The 18235-nt window shown below is 30.1% G+C and overlaps 1 protein-coding gene and 1 pseudogene across 1 annotated transcript; both read left to right on the top strand.

Annotated features, from left to right (window-relative positions):
- Nucleotides 1-2756: 2756 nt before the first annotated feature.
- LOC149893508 (uncharacterized) lies at nt 2757-8352 on the top strand (annotated as a pseudogene).
- Nucleotides 8353-11525: 3173 nt separating this feature from the next.
- Nucleotides 11526-14132, top strand: LOC145187474 (cytochrome b-c1 complex subunit 10-like). Its single transcript, XM_090087765.1, has 3 exons — nt 11526-11741; nt 13823-13945; nt 14058-14132. The coding sequence occupies exons 1-3, from the start codon at nt 11665-11667 to the stop codon at nt 14059-14061; spliced, it is 204 nt and encodes a 67-aa protein (XP_089943891.1). The 5' UTR covers nt 11526-11664; the 3' UTR covers nt 14062-14132.
- The last annotated feature ends 4103 nt before the right edge of the window (nt 14133-18235 follow it).

An 18235-nucleotide genomic window follows, 5' to 3' on the forward strand; every position in this document is an offset into this window, starting at 1 on the left:
TACAGATAACGCACGAGAGCGTCAGAAAATATTATAGGCTCTTCAAGACCGATAGCACTCCGAGCGGGTCGTGACAGTGTGTGAGTGACTTTTACAGTCTTGATGGTAATTTTAGCCTTCATAACTTACTATCTGGTTGACAAATTATTAAGGGGAACAAGTACTGATAGCAATAACTTCACCCACACAGCTGATCTTTCCGAAGAACCGTGCGCTGCCATTAACATCTCTTTAGCATACTCTGTGCCGATTAGTCTCTCTGCTAGAGTATAAATAAAACGCTCAACGATTCCTTGGTTGCGATGGTTTCCGGCAGCGACTCGCCACACTTGTAGATTATGCTTCTTGAGAATTTGAGTAGGAGCACCCATGAATTCGCCGCCAGAAGTGTTAAAGCATATTTATACTTACGCCGGCCAACTCTCTCATGTGGCACATATAGTAAGTCAATTTGCTACTTCTCAGAAAATTGGAAACAACATGTTTCAATGCAACCCATGCTCTTTTTTCTTTTCCTGCCATTTTGTTTTGAAGACCTTCTGAAGCGAACATCCGTTTTATCTGTGGTCCACTAAACACATCAGCTATAATTTTTGCATCTGATAGTTTAGGAAACATAGGTCTGATCTTCTTAAACGTTTCACTGCTGTGTTCCAGTGCCTAGAGAAATTGTTTGATCAAGCCCAACTTTATGTGGAGTGGAGGCAGGAGAATTTTGTTCATTGGTATTTAAGTAACACTTTTAACATTGTAGACCCCTGGTTGCAAATCTTTTCTTTCAGTCCATTCTCTTTGGAGATAATGATTTATAGTGTCTCTTCTTGCAGTTCAAGAAAAAAACCAAGCATCTTGAAATTTATAGATTCATCTCACTTGTAGTAATCATAATTATTCTTTTGCATCAAAATCTTAACCTTGTTACTGTCTTCTTTTAAGTTTACACTGTGTCTGACTGGTATGGAGGGATGTTAACTTCCATTATACATTCCATATTATTGGCAGCTCTACAAACTCTTTGTAGAGCTGTCAATAAATAGCCGCCGTTGGTTAAATTGATATGAGGTACCAGTTGCTTGAAAACAGTCTCATCTGAACAGAAGCAGAGAGGTTTGTCGACTGTAAAGTGCTGAGAATAGGATTTATGTTTCATTTGGTATTTGATAATTTTCACATTTGGTTTCAATAGCTTCCATTCTTTCAATCTAGATGCAAGTAGTTCTGCACCAGCTTTTGGAAGAATCAAACCTCTAATTATTACATCAAGTTTGTGTTGGTTTGGAAAGTGAGGTTGACCAGATTGCCAAGTTCCATTTTCTTGCTCCTCCATATAATCATCATCAATATCCAATTTTCCCATTTTGACTTAATCTGTATTTGCTGGAACTGGAATAGGGAAATCATGTGCTACCATTACAATAGAAGATATGCTAATATGATATCCTTTTCTTGGTGCCTCTTATCCATCCTTCCATCCAAACATGTTATTTATGACTGTTGATTTACAACAGTCATAAATAACATGTTTGGTCTCTAATAAATCTTAAAATACTAAAAATCGTAAGCTTGGAAATTTTATCCATTGAAATTGCGCATTTCACCTGAGCAAGTTTAATGTCCCATCCACAAATGTAGCAGAAGCAGTTTGCTAATAATTTACAATGTCTGGAAGCCATTGTAATTAGTAATTTAATAATTTTTTAGTTCCCTTAAAAAAATAAGAAGAAAAAGCAATCATGATATAATAAGAATAAAGAAAAAAAAAATCATTTACTCGAACAAACTAAACGCCTAAAGTAATATAAAAATAAACTTCACCATTAAAATTGCCATGGTCTAATTATGTAAAAACATTAAATAAAAGGTAGAAACAAATTTTTTTTGCCTATTGTAATTCTTTGTAATATTTAGAATATCAAATAATAAATATAATTATTTCTTGGTCATGATTTTAAAAGTAAATTTGTGAAAGATAATGGTACTTTTTTCACAAAAAAAATTGTTTTAGCAAATTTCCATTGAAAGATTTTGTGAGAAATAGGGAATGGCTTCTAAAATTTTTACCCAATAAACCTAATCAAATCTGCAGCCACCATTTTGAAACAGACGATTTTAAGTGTCAAGAGAAAAGAAAAAAAGGTTATGAAAAAAATCTTTTTTCATCAATTACTTAACTTAGCTGTGTTCTTGAAAAGTAAAAGCAATAACAAACTTTCCAATGACAATTCAGTAGATTAAAAAAAACCAATAAGTTCTATATAAAATAAACCATTGAACAGAGGTAAATACTATTAGAGGTAAATACTATTGCAGTTAACAAAAGGTCTCAATATGTTCTCAACAAAAAAATTAGCTTAGAAAAAAAATTAAGGTATTAAAACAGTTAAAAGCCAAAATGAAAAAAAAAAAAAGATAATTTAAAAAAAAAAGAAAAAAAACTAAATTAAAAAACTTAAAGATTATTTGTTACAGAAATATATGATCATAACTGTTCTGGACATAACTCTACAACTGTTGAAATTGAAGTTAAAAAAGTAGAGGCCAGAAATGAAAGAAATAAAATTTATTGAAAGATATAAAATTGATACTCTGATACTCTGAGAATAAGAACCTTGGCTTAACACTGTACTTTTATTTATCAAAAGCCTATGAATTTTGTTAAATCTTTTTTCACCTTACCTGCAGTAAGCTCTCTTTCAAATTGTATTTCTTTACTCAAATGTTCGCCAAGGTTTTTTGGTGATGTTTTTATATTGATGATGTCAGTGGATCATATGAAGATTGAATCATATGAAGCATATGATGCAGATAAATTAGCAAGTGAAGCACTTTTTTATATACTTGTTGGACTTAAGAGGTTTTAGCAACGAGTACAAGTTGTCTTATGACAAATGCATTAAACTTAGCTTCTCGTAGTCTGAATGTTCGGAGTGTAACGTGATAAACTCATTTTAAATTTTTGTGCTATGTCTAACTGTTTATTTGGTAACAAAGTCAAATAGATGTCTGATAGCTCTATCCATCTGCATTTGATTATCCTATGTTTTATATCCAAGATCCTTGCCGTACGTTAAGATACCAGTGTTTTTGTTGATGATCAAAATAGGAATTTTAAATGAAAACATATTAAATTATTGCACCAGCTACAAGAAGAAAGTTTTAAATTTGGAAATAAACCTGGCAATTACCACGTTGACATCCGCTAACAATAAAAACCAACCAATCCACTAATAAACAATAAAAACCAACCAATCCACTAATAAACATTTAGTAAATTAAATAAATTGGAAAGCTTCTTTGTCGTATATTTTAACATGAACTGAATAAAAACTAGAACTAAAACTTTTGCCTCCGAACTGAATAAAAACTAGAATTGTAATTATTTTCTGAACGAAAATATCACTGCAAACACGAATATTTTTCGTTCAATTTTGAAAGCCTTCAGTTTGGCGACGTTTCTTAAATTAAACTATGTTGAAACTTTTAAATTTTGAAAAAAATAAGTTAATTATGCGATTATGAAAGCCGTAAAAAGTTGTATATTTAATTTTTAATCCATTTTAATAACCTTTAGATGGTTTTAAAACTTAATTTAAACAATGTTAAAAGCCGCAAAAAGTTGTAAATCAAATTTTTACGATTCTGAATATCGTACAAAATTGTTTATAATAAATTTAACAAATTTGAAAACCTTATGACATTGTGTATATTATTTAACACAATTTTAACATTGTAAATATCGAATAAATTGCCCAAGAGTCATCACTCGCTGGTTTGGTAGTACTTTCTAAAGGAGGACAGAGGAGATAAAGCCTATGGTGTGTGCATCATCTGCAAGAAGGACATAAAGATGATTTCTGGAAAAGATCACCTCAGTGGCAGGTGTCATCTTCAGAAGGATCTAAAGATGGCCCCTGCTAAAAGGATGAGTACATAGAAATGTGTCAGAATCAAAAGACACAAAGTTGAAGAGACAGAAGATAAACTGGAAGCTGGAATGATCATTAAATAAATGTAAGGGTCTTAGGTTATCGTTTTATACTCTGCATTTCTGTAACATTACTGAAGTGTATGCTAGATTTTTTTATCATTTAGAAATAAGAACATAGAAGGATATTACTAGCACATACCCTACTAATTATCGCTTCATTTCATTGTAAAATTTTTACTAATAGAACTTGAAATTGAAGACATTGAACTTGAAGCCATTGAACTTAAAAGCTGAACGAAGCCACGCAGCGTTCATTTGTTTACTTTTCTCACGTGATTCGTTTACACAAATTATTTCGAAAATAGTTACATTTTTGCAAGTGAGTTTTTTTACAAAAATGTGTGTAGCATATGACTGAAATACAACCGGCTTCAATTATTCAAACTAAAATTAAGCATACTTGCGTGGAACTCAAAACTGGATGATTCAAGTGATTTGATATTAAATACCAATTACAGAATTTTAAAAATAAACGCAGATTTTTATTAACCGTCCTGATCCTTTTGTGATTGCCAATTTTTTACTGAAAATATTAATATAAAATCTCAGAATAAAATACAGGAAAGAACTCCGATGAATGTTTATATTAAGCATCTATCGAAATGATTTTTTTCGAAACTATATTTGTTATCGAAAAAGTTATGGAAATCCTTTCGATAAGTTATTGAAATTTTTTGATTTTATTGGAAATTTCAGAGGTAAAAAATAAATGTGCGTTTTTTGGCGTCCTATGATTCAACCGAATCCTAAATTTCAATTTAGAACCGAATATGAGAAATTTATTTCATAACCGAAAATATTCACGAAAAAAATTAGAACCGAAAAAACTTCGATCGAATTTTCGATCGAAAGTTATTATTAATTTTAGACCCGAAAAAATTTCAATCGAATTTTCGGTCGAAAGTCATTAATGATTTTAGAACCGAAATTCATTGAAAAGGTTAACAATCGAAAGTTCTAGCACTGAATTATTTTAGCGTTTATAAATTTTATAAGTTTTATACTTTTATACTTTTGTAATATAAGTTTAAAGCGCTTACTGTTTGAAATACAGTCTAACATAACAAATTGTAAAATAACTTTGTTTATTTTCAAAAATATCTCGTAGTTGGTGGAATAATAACAACAGAATGGAATATCAAAAAGTTGAAGGTGAAAGAAGAAATTCATTCCTCTACATTGCTGGGAATAATTGCTATGTAAAAAACAAGAATCACAACGGTTACATTTATTTAAAATACAAAAACTATCAATTGTGTGTTGGAACTGCAAAAATACGCGAAGGAAGTGATTTATTTGAGACAATACGAGGCCACTCTTGTGATTCCAAAACAGAAGATTTTAGCCATTTGGAAGCGCTGGAAAAAATGAGACTGAAAGCTGCAACTACACAAATTCCATTACGCCAGATTTACATGGAAATTATTCAAGACTGTCTTGAAAATGCTAAAAGTTCTTTATCCTACTTAAAATGTGAACAGATACTTCGTGGTGCAAGAAAAACTCAGTATAATGCAAATCCCAACAGCGTAGAAGAAGCGGCGCTACTGCACTTTCGCACCCCCCTTTTTTTATTGCAGATTATGATAGAAAATTTTATGCTGATTCAAAAAAATATAAAAACATGGACCTGAAAATCAACGGAAAGTGCTCTAATTCGAAGTTAAAGTTGTAAAAAATCCCACTAAAAACCCTTATATTCGCCATTTTGAGAATAATAAGTTAATGATCTTTTAGCTTATAGAAGCAATACATTAATAGCATGGTTTTTACTTTACAAAAGTCGTTAAAGTATGTTTTTCCGAAGTGTCTTGGTATGCGCTCTTACCTAGCCATAAGCTACTCAGAGCGCAATATTGTACACGCATGCGCAATTATTTTATTATAACTACTATTTATATTTCACAATAAAGCTGGTTTGGATAGGCGGTTAGGGTTAGGATTAGGGTTAGGGTTAGGGTTAGGGTTAGGGATAGGGTTAGGGATAAGGATAGGGATAGGGATAGGGATAGGGATAGGGATAAGGATAGGGACAGGGATAGGGATAGGGATAGGGATAGGGATAGGGATAGGGATAGGGATAGGGATAGGAACAGGGATAGGGATAGGGATAGGGATAGGGCAGTATAATAATAATTATTCATCAATTTGTCTACATTCTCACATTCTACGTTTAACCTATATTTGAAATCTTCCATTAATTTCATTTCGTTATAACACTTTCGTTAAAATACTTTAAAATAATAATGTTAAGGCTAATTGAAACCAGGTCTGCTTATTGCGCAATGTAACGGTAATTAATTTTCGTTAAAACTGAAAGCGTTTTAAAAAAGATTTTTAAAAAACGGCGAATATTAGGGATCTTTAGTGAGATTTTTTACAACTTTGACTTCGAATTAGAGCACTTTCCGTTGATTTTCAACTCTATGTTTTTATATTTTTCTGAATCAGCATGAAATTTTCTATCATAATCTGCAATAAAAAAAGGGGGTGCGAAAGTGCAGTAGCGCCCAAAATTGATGACTTTTTGTGAAACTTTTTTAGAAATTCATTCAACATCTTTTAACCTTAGCTTGCTCAGAATATTCTATTTTTGTAATATTTTTCAGTACTCTTATAAATTTTTTCAGGCTCTACAATTATTTTTATTGATGCAACATTTCGCGTTGTTCCTAGCATCTTTAAAGGAGGTCAACTACTAAATATCTCTATTGTGGATTGTGACATTATCTTTCCTGTATTTCATGTACTTATGACTGGGAGAAAAGAAGGTATTTACATCGCCATATTTAGAAAAATTAAGTGACTTTCAACCACGAATTTCTATGGCTGACTATGAAGCAGCAATAGGCAGTGCCTTGAAGGTCGTCTTCCCTGAAATAAGATTGACTGGTTGCCGGTTCCATTATGGCCAGGCAATTTTGAGAAAAATTAAAGCCATTGGTCTTCAATCTGAGTACATTAACAACCCTGCAATTAGGAGGTGGGGCTGGAAATTCGTTGCCATGTGCCTCTTGCCTAGTGTTCTCATCAGAGCAGAAGTAGATTTACTCAAAACAGAGATGAGTCAATTCGCTAACATTGAAACTTGTGAAAAAATGAGAAAGTTTTTGTATTACTTTGAGAAGTATTGGATGACAACACAAACCCCAGCTTTTTTTTCTGTGCATGGACTTCAATTCAGAACCAACAATGTCTTGGAAGCACTGCATTCAAAAATGAATAGATGCATGACTGCTCACCCTAGCTTCTGGAGGTTTCTAGATGATATATATCATGAGGTATTGCCATATTTGAATGAATATTGTACAGGCTAAATTCCATTGATTAAACTCATAACAAAGTAACTAGATTTATTTTGTAATCCATTAAGGTATTAGGATCTCTTCTGATAGGTGCAAATCAACATATAAATTAGCTATCATAATTTCACAATTGCACTATTTAAATTTGAGCTAACAAATATTTTACAAATCAAACCATTTGCTCATATTTTGAAACGGCTTGAAAGTGTGATTATGATGATTTATTTGTGACAGCTTGCTCATATCTGCCCTTAATAACATTTTGATGATATATATGTAATCTTTATTGCATTTGCACTTTCAATCTCTGTTTGTTTGAATTTCTTATAATAAAAATGCATCAAAAGATTTTTCTAATAAATTTTTAGATAATCTTGAATGCAGAACTGGAACTCAACCAATCACAAAATGGTCATCAATCTCAAAGAGGACAAAGAAGAGAGAGAGAGTTCGATCTTTTGAACGATTACAAAGTTATGAAGAAAACCTTTCCACAGGAGAGTGGACTCCAACAAAGTTTCTTAATGCTTCAGCTTTCTTTAATGACATCAAACTCACATCAATGGGAGATACAGAACAAGAGCAGGTAAAATAAATTGTCAAAACTCATGCACATTATAAAGTAATTCTGAAAATGAAATAATTTGGTGCAGTAAACATTTCAGTTAAATATTTTAATACCTCGGATAGGGTGATTAGACAACATTATTATTATACTACAGCAAATTTTATGTTTTCAGACGAAAGCATAAAATTTGCTGTAGTATAATTTTTATATTGTAAGGTACCATAAGAATGTTTTTATCTAATTTCATTTTTGAAATTTAATTTTAGGACGAAAATCCACAAAAGAATGTTCAGGATTATCAACAAGAGACCAGGCCTGCTGAGACATTGTGCAAGATATGCCTTGCACTTCCTTTAGAAGTTGTTGTTCTGCCATGTAGACACTTTTGTATCTGTCTTCGGTGTTCAGATATCCTTGCAAATGACAGAAACAAAAGATGTCCAATTTGTTGTTCAGAAATTGAAAACTTTTAAAATGTTTTTGTGTCTTAGTTGGAGGAACTGTTTGATTATTTACTATTGTAAATTATATATAGATCATATATATACATATATATTATATTCTAATTAGTGATTTTAATATGCATCCTTCGGATAAAATAATGAAGGAATTCCTTCAACTTTATCAATGCATTAATTTAACCAATACCACCAATTGGTTTCAATTAAACTCGATGGTTACTAACCCAGGTAAGTTCCAATTTCTTTTAGTTGGCTTAAAAAACACAAAAAATCTATCGTTAAAAAATAGGAAATTAAAGGGTTTTTGCCTCCGATATGGTAAAACTAAAATAATTCGGTGCTAGAACTTTCGATTGTAAACCTTTTCAATGAATTTCGGTTCTAAAATCAATTATGACTTTCGATCTAAGTTTTTTCGGTTCTAAATACATTTATGGCATTTCGATCGAAAATTCGATTGAAATTATTTCGGTTCTAGTTTTTTTCGTGAATATTTTCGGTTGTATAATAAATTTCTCATATTCGGTTCTAAATTGAAATTTAGGATTCGGTTGAATCATAGGACGCCTACTTTTCGGTTCTAAATTGTTCGGTTATGAAATATTTCGGTGATATTTTCGAAGATAAATATCTTCGGCTCTATCATGTGACACGCGTTTTTTTTAACTTGCGATATCTGTAATTCTTATTATTTTTTGAAATCTGACGATGTTTTTTGATAACTAATGATAACTAAGAATACTTATCAGTAGCTGCTGTTATAAACAATAACAAAAAAATACAAAAATTAGTTCATAATGTTATATTTCTTTAGTTTACTTTAAATGTTTTCTTTTGGCGTGGCTAAACTTGATGAAAAAATTTTAAAGAAAACTTACAAAATCAAAAACAATTTAAAGTTTATTAATTAAAGACCAATTACAGTGAAAAGCCACAAAACAAAAAAGTCTAGTTAAGGTCAATTGTTGAACCAGCAGGAGCAGTCTTTGTTAATGTGTGCTTTGACCAAATTGGAGCGTGATTAATTTGTATGCCAATATCCAATGGAGTTCCAGTTGCTGCTCGTTTAGTGGAAGATTCTTGAATGCTACTTTGAGTTCCCCAATCTTCAAATTCAAGTGATGTTGGTGGATCTTCAAGAACAATAAACTCTTCTTCTTCTTTTGAAGTCAAGACAGGTTCTAATGGTGACGTAGTCATATTTTTTGCTGGTTGTACAGCAAATTTTCAACTTGAACTGATTGGAGCTTTGTCCTCTTGTAAGACATAAGTGCGCCACCAGGTGCTTAAAGCTCTATCTGAAAAAGTAGACGAGGCTTGTTAGCACAGTCTTTTTAGAAGCTTCAGCTAACAATTGAAACTTGATTTTGTTGTCTTCCAAATTCGAAGACAACTTTAATGATCATCTGTTTTATTGACTGGAATAGCCATGTAAATTTCCCACTTAATTTGATCAGCGGACTTAGCTAGCAGGTTGTGGTGGTGTTAAACAACCATCAGATTTGATACCTTCAGCAAACAATGGACCTTTATCAGCAAGCTGAGTTTGCAAATCTTAAGCAAGTTCCGGTGCATCTAGAAAAGGTTGGACAGACTTCTTTTCACCAAGCCTGATAATTGTCGGAGTAAGTGATAAGTGGATTGTAGGAATTGTTAAATACATCTTCTCCACCAAGTTAAAAATATCAATAATATTGTTGCCTCTCGTCTTATCTCGTTAAAAAAAAGCAAAAAAACGTATTTTAATTTATTTCGATAATATCGTTTGAAACGATACAATAACATTTTTTATCGTTATCAAAACTATTTAGATTTAAAAATTTCCATATTTAGAAATTTTCGCCGCTTATCGAAAGTTTTAATACAATAGGAATATCGCATCGAAATGAAATGTAATTTAGTTTCGAGAGTTTAATTTCGATAAGAAGATGCCTAGTTTTTATAGTTACAATTTTATTACAGTGGTTATAAAATCAAGATGAATATTATTCCATTATAAAAAATTGTTATTAAGAAAGTGTTTGTATTAAAATTAAAAGATCTAGGAACGGATGAAGGAAACAAGGAGGACACCGTAAGCTTGATAACACAAGTTATACCGCTGGACATACAGCAAGAAAGTTTACCTTTAGCAGGCCGAAATCTTGCAAAATTGTTACCAATTTCTATTACATTTACTAAATTTAATGTTGGTTTTTTTTCCTTCATATGGTGTGGCTACATTATCAATTGTAGCTGAGTCGTGTTATGCGGTTGCACCCTCAGCTACTGTACAATTAACCAAACAACTGAGTCAAACGACACTAATTCTTTCTTGATTTGCAATTTAACTCCATTGAACTGAACATTAAGTTTAAAATCATTCCATCATCTTTTGATTAAGATATTTTGAGTGAGCAAAATAACATACTATTCTGAATAGTATGTTATTTTGCTCACTCAAAATATCTTAATCCTTTGTTGTATTCATACAAAACTGAAGAAGTTTGAAAACTTGAAAGAGTTTTAAGTCAAATTGAACAGATTTATGAATGCCCCGGTACTGATAAGAACCGAACTTAACACGGCCCGAACGGGTATCGGATCCCGATGAGAGAGAGAGAGAGAGAGAGAGAGAAATAAAAATAAATAAATAAAAGATAAGTCGGTCTCCGATTGCCCGATTGATTATTACCCGATTGCATCAATTTCAACATTTGTTTGAAAATTTTAGTACCTAACCTGAATAAATCCCTCGAGTGATTAAGTTTAAATAATTAACTTCTAAACCGATAATATAATACCCAAATATCTAAACTTTGATATCTAAATCGGAGTCGAGCGTCGAAAAAAAAAAATCAACTCAGACTCTTTCTTTTTTCAATTTCAATGTAACTGCAAATCAGACTTATAGAAGTGCAACTAACTCAAATGCTATGTTGCTTATAACATGCTGCTTGTTACATTCTTTTTACGATAATTGTTTACAAAGATGCTTAGTAATACATACTGCACATGGATTCCAATTCAGCAGAATTTTTTGTTAATTTGCGTGACGACTATTTGAAATGCCAAAATCATTTAATGGTTTGAATAAATAGTTCTATTATGTTAATTTATTCACTTACTCGCATACTGTGTCAAATTAAATAGGTACAAATGAGAAAACTTTTGAAATCAGACACCTACGTTTTTCCCCGTTTGAAGTTTGTTTTGTAGTGCAATCAAGCAATTTTGTTCGGTTGCATAGTTGTTCCTCTCGGTTGGTATGTTTAATAAAAAATAAAAAGTAAAATTCTTACTTGCAATCGCTAATCAAGCCAAACTTGCTTTTCCTCGTCTGAGTTAGTGGCCTTACAAATAATGTCTGGCTCTTTGAAAAACACGGTATCAGAATTATATGGACTGGCTAGACATACTTCACAAAAAGGAAAATCTTGGTAAGTCTTAGTAAAGTAAGTTTTAGTTAATACTATATTCTGGGTAAAACTATATAGTAGAATATCTATTTAAGTTAAAAAAAATCTTTGGGCGTTTATATTTTTCAACCTCAAACTTAGATAAGTATTCCTAATCATTTGAAAGTACAGTAGTGTTTTCTTAAAATTTTATTTCTTGGAATAAGTTGAAATAAAAAAATGTTAATTTTTTTTCCTAAAAGAAACTTAATGGCTATCTATATGGATATAAATAAGCTAGATAGTAAAATATATGAATCATTAACTAATCAAATTGGTTAACTCATTTTTTTAATTTTTTAAAATTTTACTTGCTGAAGCAGTTGATTTGTTACTTTTTATGTTCACAATACATTTCCTAATAGCTAGCACAGATACCTTAAATGGAATTTAAAAATTATATTCTAAAGGGAATTTGAAAAACTTAATGTTTTGTTTTGCACTGTATATTGTAATTAGATAAAAATTAGTGAATATTTGTAGTAGAATACTCATCTACTGTAAATATACACTATTTTTTTAATTATTAACAATTTTTTACATACTTACATTATATGGTAAATGTATATGGTCATAAAAGATTCAAAGTCAAAATTAATCGCCAGAGTAGTTTCTTATGAATTGCTAAAAATTTAATGTAATTCAAAGATACAGATATACATATATCTTCTAAAATAATTAAATAGTAAAAATATATTGTTTTTCTTTATTTTTTCTTTGTATTTTTTTGATTTTTAACATCTATTAAAAAGTAGCAACTGTTAGATAAAATTACAAACTATCAATTGAATAAAAAATTCTCAATAAAGTAAGAATGGTTTAACAATAAGTTAACAAAAAGTTAACAATAAATTAACTAATTAATAACACAAATCCATAGATGCTTGTGCATGCACACAACAGAAATATGATCTGTTGAACTAAGAACTCAGATGCTTAGCTCTACAGATATTATTTCTACTTGCTTGCAACACAAAGAAAGAAAGCACAAGTTTTAGTGTTAAAAAGTAGAAAAATAGTTATTGCCCCTCATGATGTGATTTTTAAATTTGGATTATTTAACTATGAATGATCAGAACAAAAGTGTAAAAGTAAAACAATTTAAATAAATGATAAAAAAGCGATAGAAAAAATATTTTTTTTGGTGTTTTTAAGATTCAGCTCTTTTTTAGCCTACTAAAATTGTTTTTACTTTTCTAATATTCCATCTAGCAAAAGTTATAGGAATTACTCTTAATATTAAACATTAGGATTCCTTGTAGATCAGAAAATTAACCTATTTAGGTAACTGCCAAAACAAAAATAACTAATTTTTAACTCAGAAGGAATACAAAGGTCTGGGCTGTAAAGAGTCACTTGAAATATGAAGTTGCTGTACAAAATTGAAACTGTAAGCATGTATATATTATGGGTACAGAGATTGCTTGCCTGTGTGACACAGGAATAGCTGTTGACAAGCATGGTTTTCTATGTTAATCAACTCAAACATTTAACTTGCTTGACAAAATAGTTTATTAAAAACTGATTTTTAAATATTGACACATTTTTAATTTCATTTTATATTTTTACTTCAAATTTTACTTCAATTTACATTATGAAAATTTTAATTGTTTTTCATAATTCTTTCTTAAATATAAATTGAAGTGTGTGATGACAGTAGAAGACTAGTAACAACAGGTTTAAATCTGGTACCCTTCTTGTAAAAACCATGGCATAGTTGGCTGTATAATTTGCAGGAACATGAACACCTTTTTGTACCACTGAATTACTGATTTTAAAATGTCCTGGCATCCAGTGTATAAACTTGAAAGTCTCCTTGTTTGTAAATTGAGAGTTAAGCAAAAAAAGATAATAAGTATACTAAATAAGTTATCTGTTGCATGCACTTTAACTGCAATATATTTGTTATACCAAATATACTAATTATGCTCCGTATACTAAGTTGATACTAATCTAAGTTTTTTTAATTATTGATAATTTTTAACATGCCAAAAATTTCTATAAATGATAGCAAAAATCATCAACTAGATTATTGCTACTTGTTCAATTGTATTTGATTTTAGGTTACCAACACTGATCTCTTGGGGAGGTGGTGCTACTTTACTGGGATTGTATTTAACAGAATGGAGAGTAATCACAAACCATATCCCTTACTATAAAAGCAAGTATGAGCATGATATCCCAAAGTAAGTAGTTAGATTATATTCTTTTGAACTAAATTAAGTTAATATAATTGCTTCAATTATATTTAGAGGTTGAAATGACATCTTTTAATTTTTCTTCAATATACATCTTTAGATAACTGGTGGATAATTGCAAAGGAAGTTTTCTTTTGTTTTTAATGCGGAGGAAATATATCTTAATCTAGTTTAAGTGATTGTATTGAAGTAGTCACTCACCCTTAAATATTATTATTAAAAATGCCTGATTTTGTGCAGCACTCACATGTTTCAATTTGTTAATTTATTTTTCCTCTAATCACTTGTCTTTTTCAATTCATGATTACAAAACTCAAATTTTACCAAATCTTATATTATGTGATGAAAGTTTATAGTTTACTATTATTTTGGTTGTACTAGTAGTCTGTTTGTTAGTGTAGGCATCTGTTAAGTTTTTGCTCGAAATTATCTTTGCGAATTCGCATTTAAGTTTAGGGAAATCTTTGTGAATCCGTTTGAGCTGAATATTCAAGATGAGTATAGCTAGTAATAACAATGGAAAGTTGGTGAAAGGTGAAAACTGAAATAAAAAGAGCTTTTTTTATAGTTTCCTAGTTAATGTAAGTTGAAATCGGTTCTAAAACTGAAACCTGTAAGAAAAAATTTAACTTTCAAACTTTATTATCTCCCATATTAGTCCTTTTAAACATCTACATCTTTTGCAGTCGCATAACTATGGAAAGTATTTATAATATTTTAAGGCAATATTAATATAACTTATAAAATAGCCTTTTTGAAAAAAACATGCTACACAACATAAGTGCTACTAAAGTATGCTATTAAAAGGGAAACTCTTGGTTTCAAACTGTAATTTACAATTTGTGAGTTTTACTTTTCAAAAACACGATGTTTTGAAATAAGTTTTTTAAAAGCCTCTAGTCTAAAGCAGGGTTGTTATCTATGAAATTTCTTAAACATGTTTTCTGCCTACATAAAATATGTTAAACATTTTCTATTGACATGTTTTTACATAATCTTAATCTGACAAATTTGGTGTTTTATGTTCTTGAAGAAGAAATCTTACAAATTTATATCGCTTTTCAGATTAGATTGAAGGGTAAAATGGAAGTAAATTAATGAACTTGTTGCTTTTTTTTGCAATCATTTATGCTTCATAAAGCTTTTACTTTAAACCCTAAAAACAAACAACAGTTGTTTCATAAAGGACTTTTTCCGATCTTTTCAGCAATGAACCATATGATAGTATTGAAGCTCCAATTGTGGCGATTTCCCTAATTATAATATAAAAACCATCTCAAACTTAGTTTTTGTTACTGGTGGTGGTTTTTATTAATATAACTAAACTTAAAATTATTCTGCTATGAATAGATGCTTAAAATTATTCTGCTATGATGAACCATTTAACTTTGAATAAGTTAATAGCAAGTGAACAGCATGGATTTGTTAATGGTAAAAATTTTTGTTCCAATTTATTAGAGACTTGATTTTATAACAAGCAAAATTGAAACTGGTAACAATATTGATATAATATTTTTGGACTTTGCAAAAGCCTTTGATTCAGTTTCTTTATCGAAATTATGCTGCAAGCTATATGGTTATGGTTTTCAATCCTATATCCTACAATGGTGTAAATCATTTCTTAGTAATAGAAAACAACGAGTAGTTCTGGGTGAGTTTGTTTCAGATTGGCAGGAAGTCACAAGTGGAGTTTCCCTAGGTTCTGTCCTCGGTCCACTTCTGTTTATCATATTCATAAATGACTTAAAAGTAAACATACTAAATAAATTAGAATTATTTGCCGATGATACAAAAATAATGTCAGTAGTTAATAATGATAGTATCGCCAACGCTCTTCAAGAAGACTTAAATAAGTTATTAGGTTGGTCGAATAAGTGGTCTATTAAATTCAACAGAGAAAAGTGTAAAACAATGCACATTGGCAATTTGAATCCTCGATTTAGTTACAAATTAGGAGATCACATTTTGCAAAAAACAGAAGTTAAAAGAGATTTAGGTGTGATAATATCAAATGACCTTAAATGGGAAAATCATGTTATTAGTGTAGCAAATAAGGCAAATCGAACATATGGTTTTTTAAAACACGGATTCCAAGGAGGTTTAAACCAAATCAAAATATTGCAATGATTGCAACAAAATGATTGAATAATTGGTCAGTTTATGTTTGGTAACTTATACTCTCATGTAAAGAATTATTTGCTAACTGATAGTCATCTTCAGTTCATTTCAATAACATTCGGAATACTGAAAAAGACATTCAGATAGCTCTATTTCAACATGCTACCAACAGAGACTGTATTTCAGATAGCATGAAAGATTCTTGTGAAAAGAAAACCATATGTTTGTGAGTTGAAACAAGTATGTATTTACATGTATATAAAATAATAACAGACCTTCCAACTCTCACGGTAAAACCGTGAGACTCACGGTTTTATAACGAACCTCACGGTCTCACGGTTGATCCAAAATTCTCACGGTAAATTTTAAAAAATTTCCGAAGAACTTTTTTTTTCAATTTACTCTTAATATTTTAGCTTAAAATAATAACAATATATATTCTGAAAAAGATTGTGATTACATCAAAAACCATCAAACTTGTGTCGCTGACGTTTGACCTTAAAACACTTTTTACTGCATATAATAGGATGCCCAGGTATAAAAAAAGAAAAAAAACCAAAAAAATTTGAAAAAGTTTTTTTACGGGGTTAATAAACCATGTTGGGACCCGAAATACCCCAATTACTGTTTCCTTAATAACTTTTAAATCATATTTACTTATTAAATAAAATTTTACAAAAAGTTTTTTATTACTATGAAGAACAATTTGAACTAAAATCAATAAAATTTATTGAGTAGTTTATATTTTATAGATAAAAGACCATTTATATCAAAAAGTGACTATAGTTATGTTAGTTCTTATATCAAAATTTCAAAAAATACAAAGTAAAAAACTTTCATTTTAGTTCAGGTTGTAGATCAAACTTAAATGAATAACTTGGGAAATTTTTAGGTCAAATTGTAAAACCTAGGAGATTTTATTCTGGAAACGGTGACTAAAAATAGGCAAAAATCAAAAACTGAGAAAAACAAAAATAAGAAAATAAATAGAAAATGACAAGTATCAAAATAACATCACACATAAAAAAATCAATATGCTCCAGTTATATAAGACTCATAGTCATTTGTGTTTGTCTGTTCATCAATAAAACCCTTTCTTTTAGCTCTTAAAACTTTTCTTTGCTTTTTATAGGAACTACTTGACTTCTTGTTAGCTTTTATTATTCTACATAAATCTCGTTTTGGACCATTTATGCAAAATGAAGCTCCAGGAGTAATGTTTAAAAATTTAAATACATTATGAAGCCCATTAAATCCATCATTAAAATGAATAACTGCTGAACAAACACCAATTTTAATTATTTTTTGACTGCAATATTGATTTTTAGGGCATCGAGACCAAATCATTGCATTAAGTGATTCATTGACATTCTGGGTCATTCCATGCAAACATTTAATCAATAAACTATCGGTACTTAGGTCCATAAAAGTTTATACTTTCATATACTGGTTATACTTTCATTAGCAGCAGTCATGTATGAATCTAACATTTTGTTGTTAATTTCGTTATAAGCTTTGAGATTTATAGGATCTGTTAAACTTAGTATACGCGAAAAGGTCTGAATTGATGCAAGACCTTTGCCAATTTCTCGAAGTGCCATAACACATCTAGTGTTAATGTCAAAACATTTTTGACCACTTTTATTTGGTAAAATAATTTCTTTAGAGGTAAAAATATTTTTACTCCATTGACAATAAGTACAGGAAAGTCTCAGTTTATTTGCCCATCCTTTCTTTTCTGTTGTTAAATTTTGAGTACATGATCCCATTTGATTACATTCTGGGCAAACTGAATACAAACATATTGTTTCTGCCAAAATATTAAAGTCTATTAGCAAATAAGATGTATTCAAATCTGCTTCCTTCACGTTATTATTTTTCAATTTTAAACCACTTGCTGAACATGGAGCTTCATTTATAATGATTTCTGAAGTAGGAATTGAATTATTTACTTAAGTGAACAAAACAGATCATAAAACCGGCTCCGACTTATAAATAGCTTTAAACATGAGTTTTTTTATATTATAAATCAAATCCGAATTTTTAAAAATGGCGTCAAAGCAAACATAAATGCAAATTTAACTCAACATGGTGCCAAGATTACCCTGTTAGGGCTGTTAAAGGTAATATTTACCAATTTTACTGTGTTCCGTGTGTTAA

The sequence above is a fragment of the Hydra viridissima genome, unplaced genomic scaffold (assembly GCF_058129835.1).
Source record: "Hydra viridissima isolate aposymbiotic clone 2 unplaced genomic scaffold, HvirCarnegie_v1 scaffold_1, whole genome shotgun sequence".
NCBI lineage: Eukaryota > Metazoa > Cnidaria > Hydrozoa > Anthoathecata > Hydridae > Hydra > Hydra viridissima.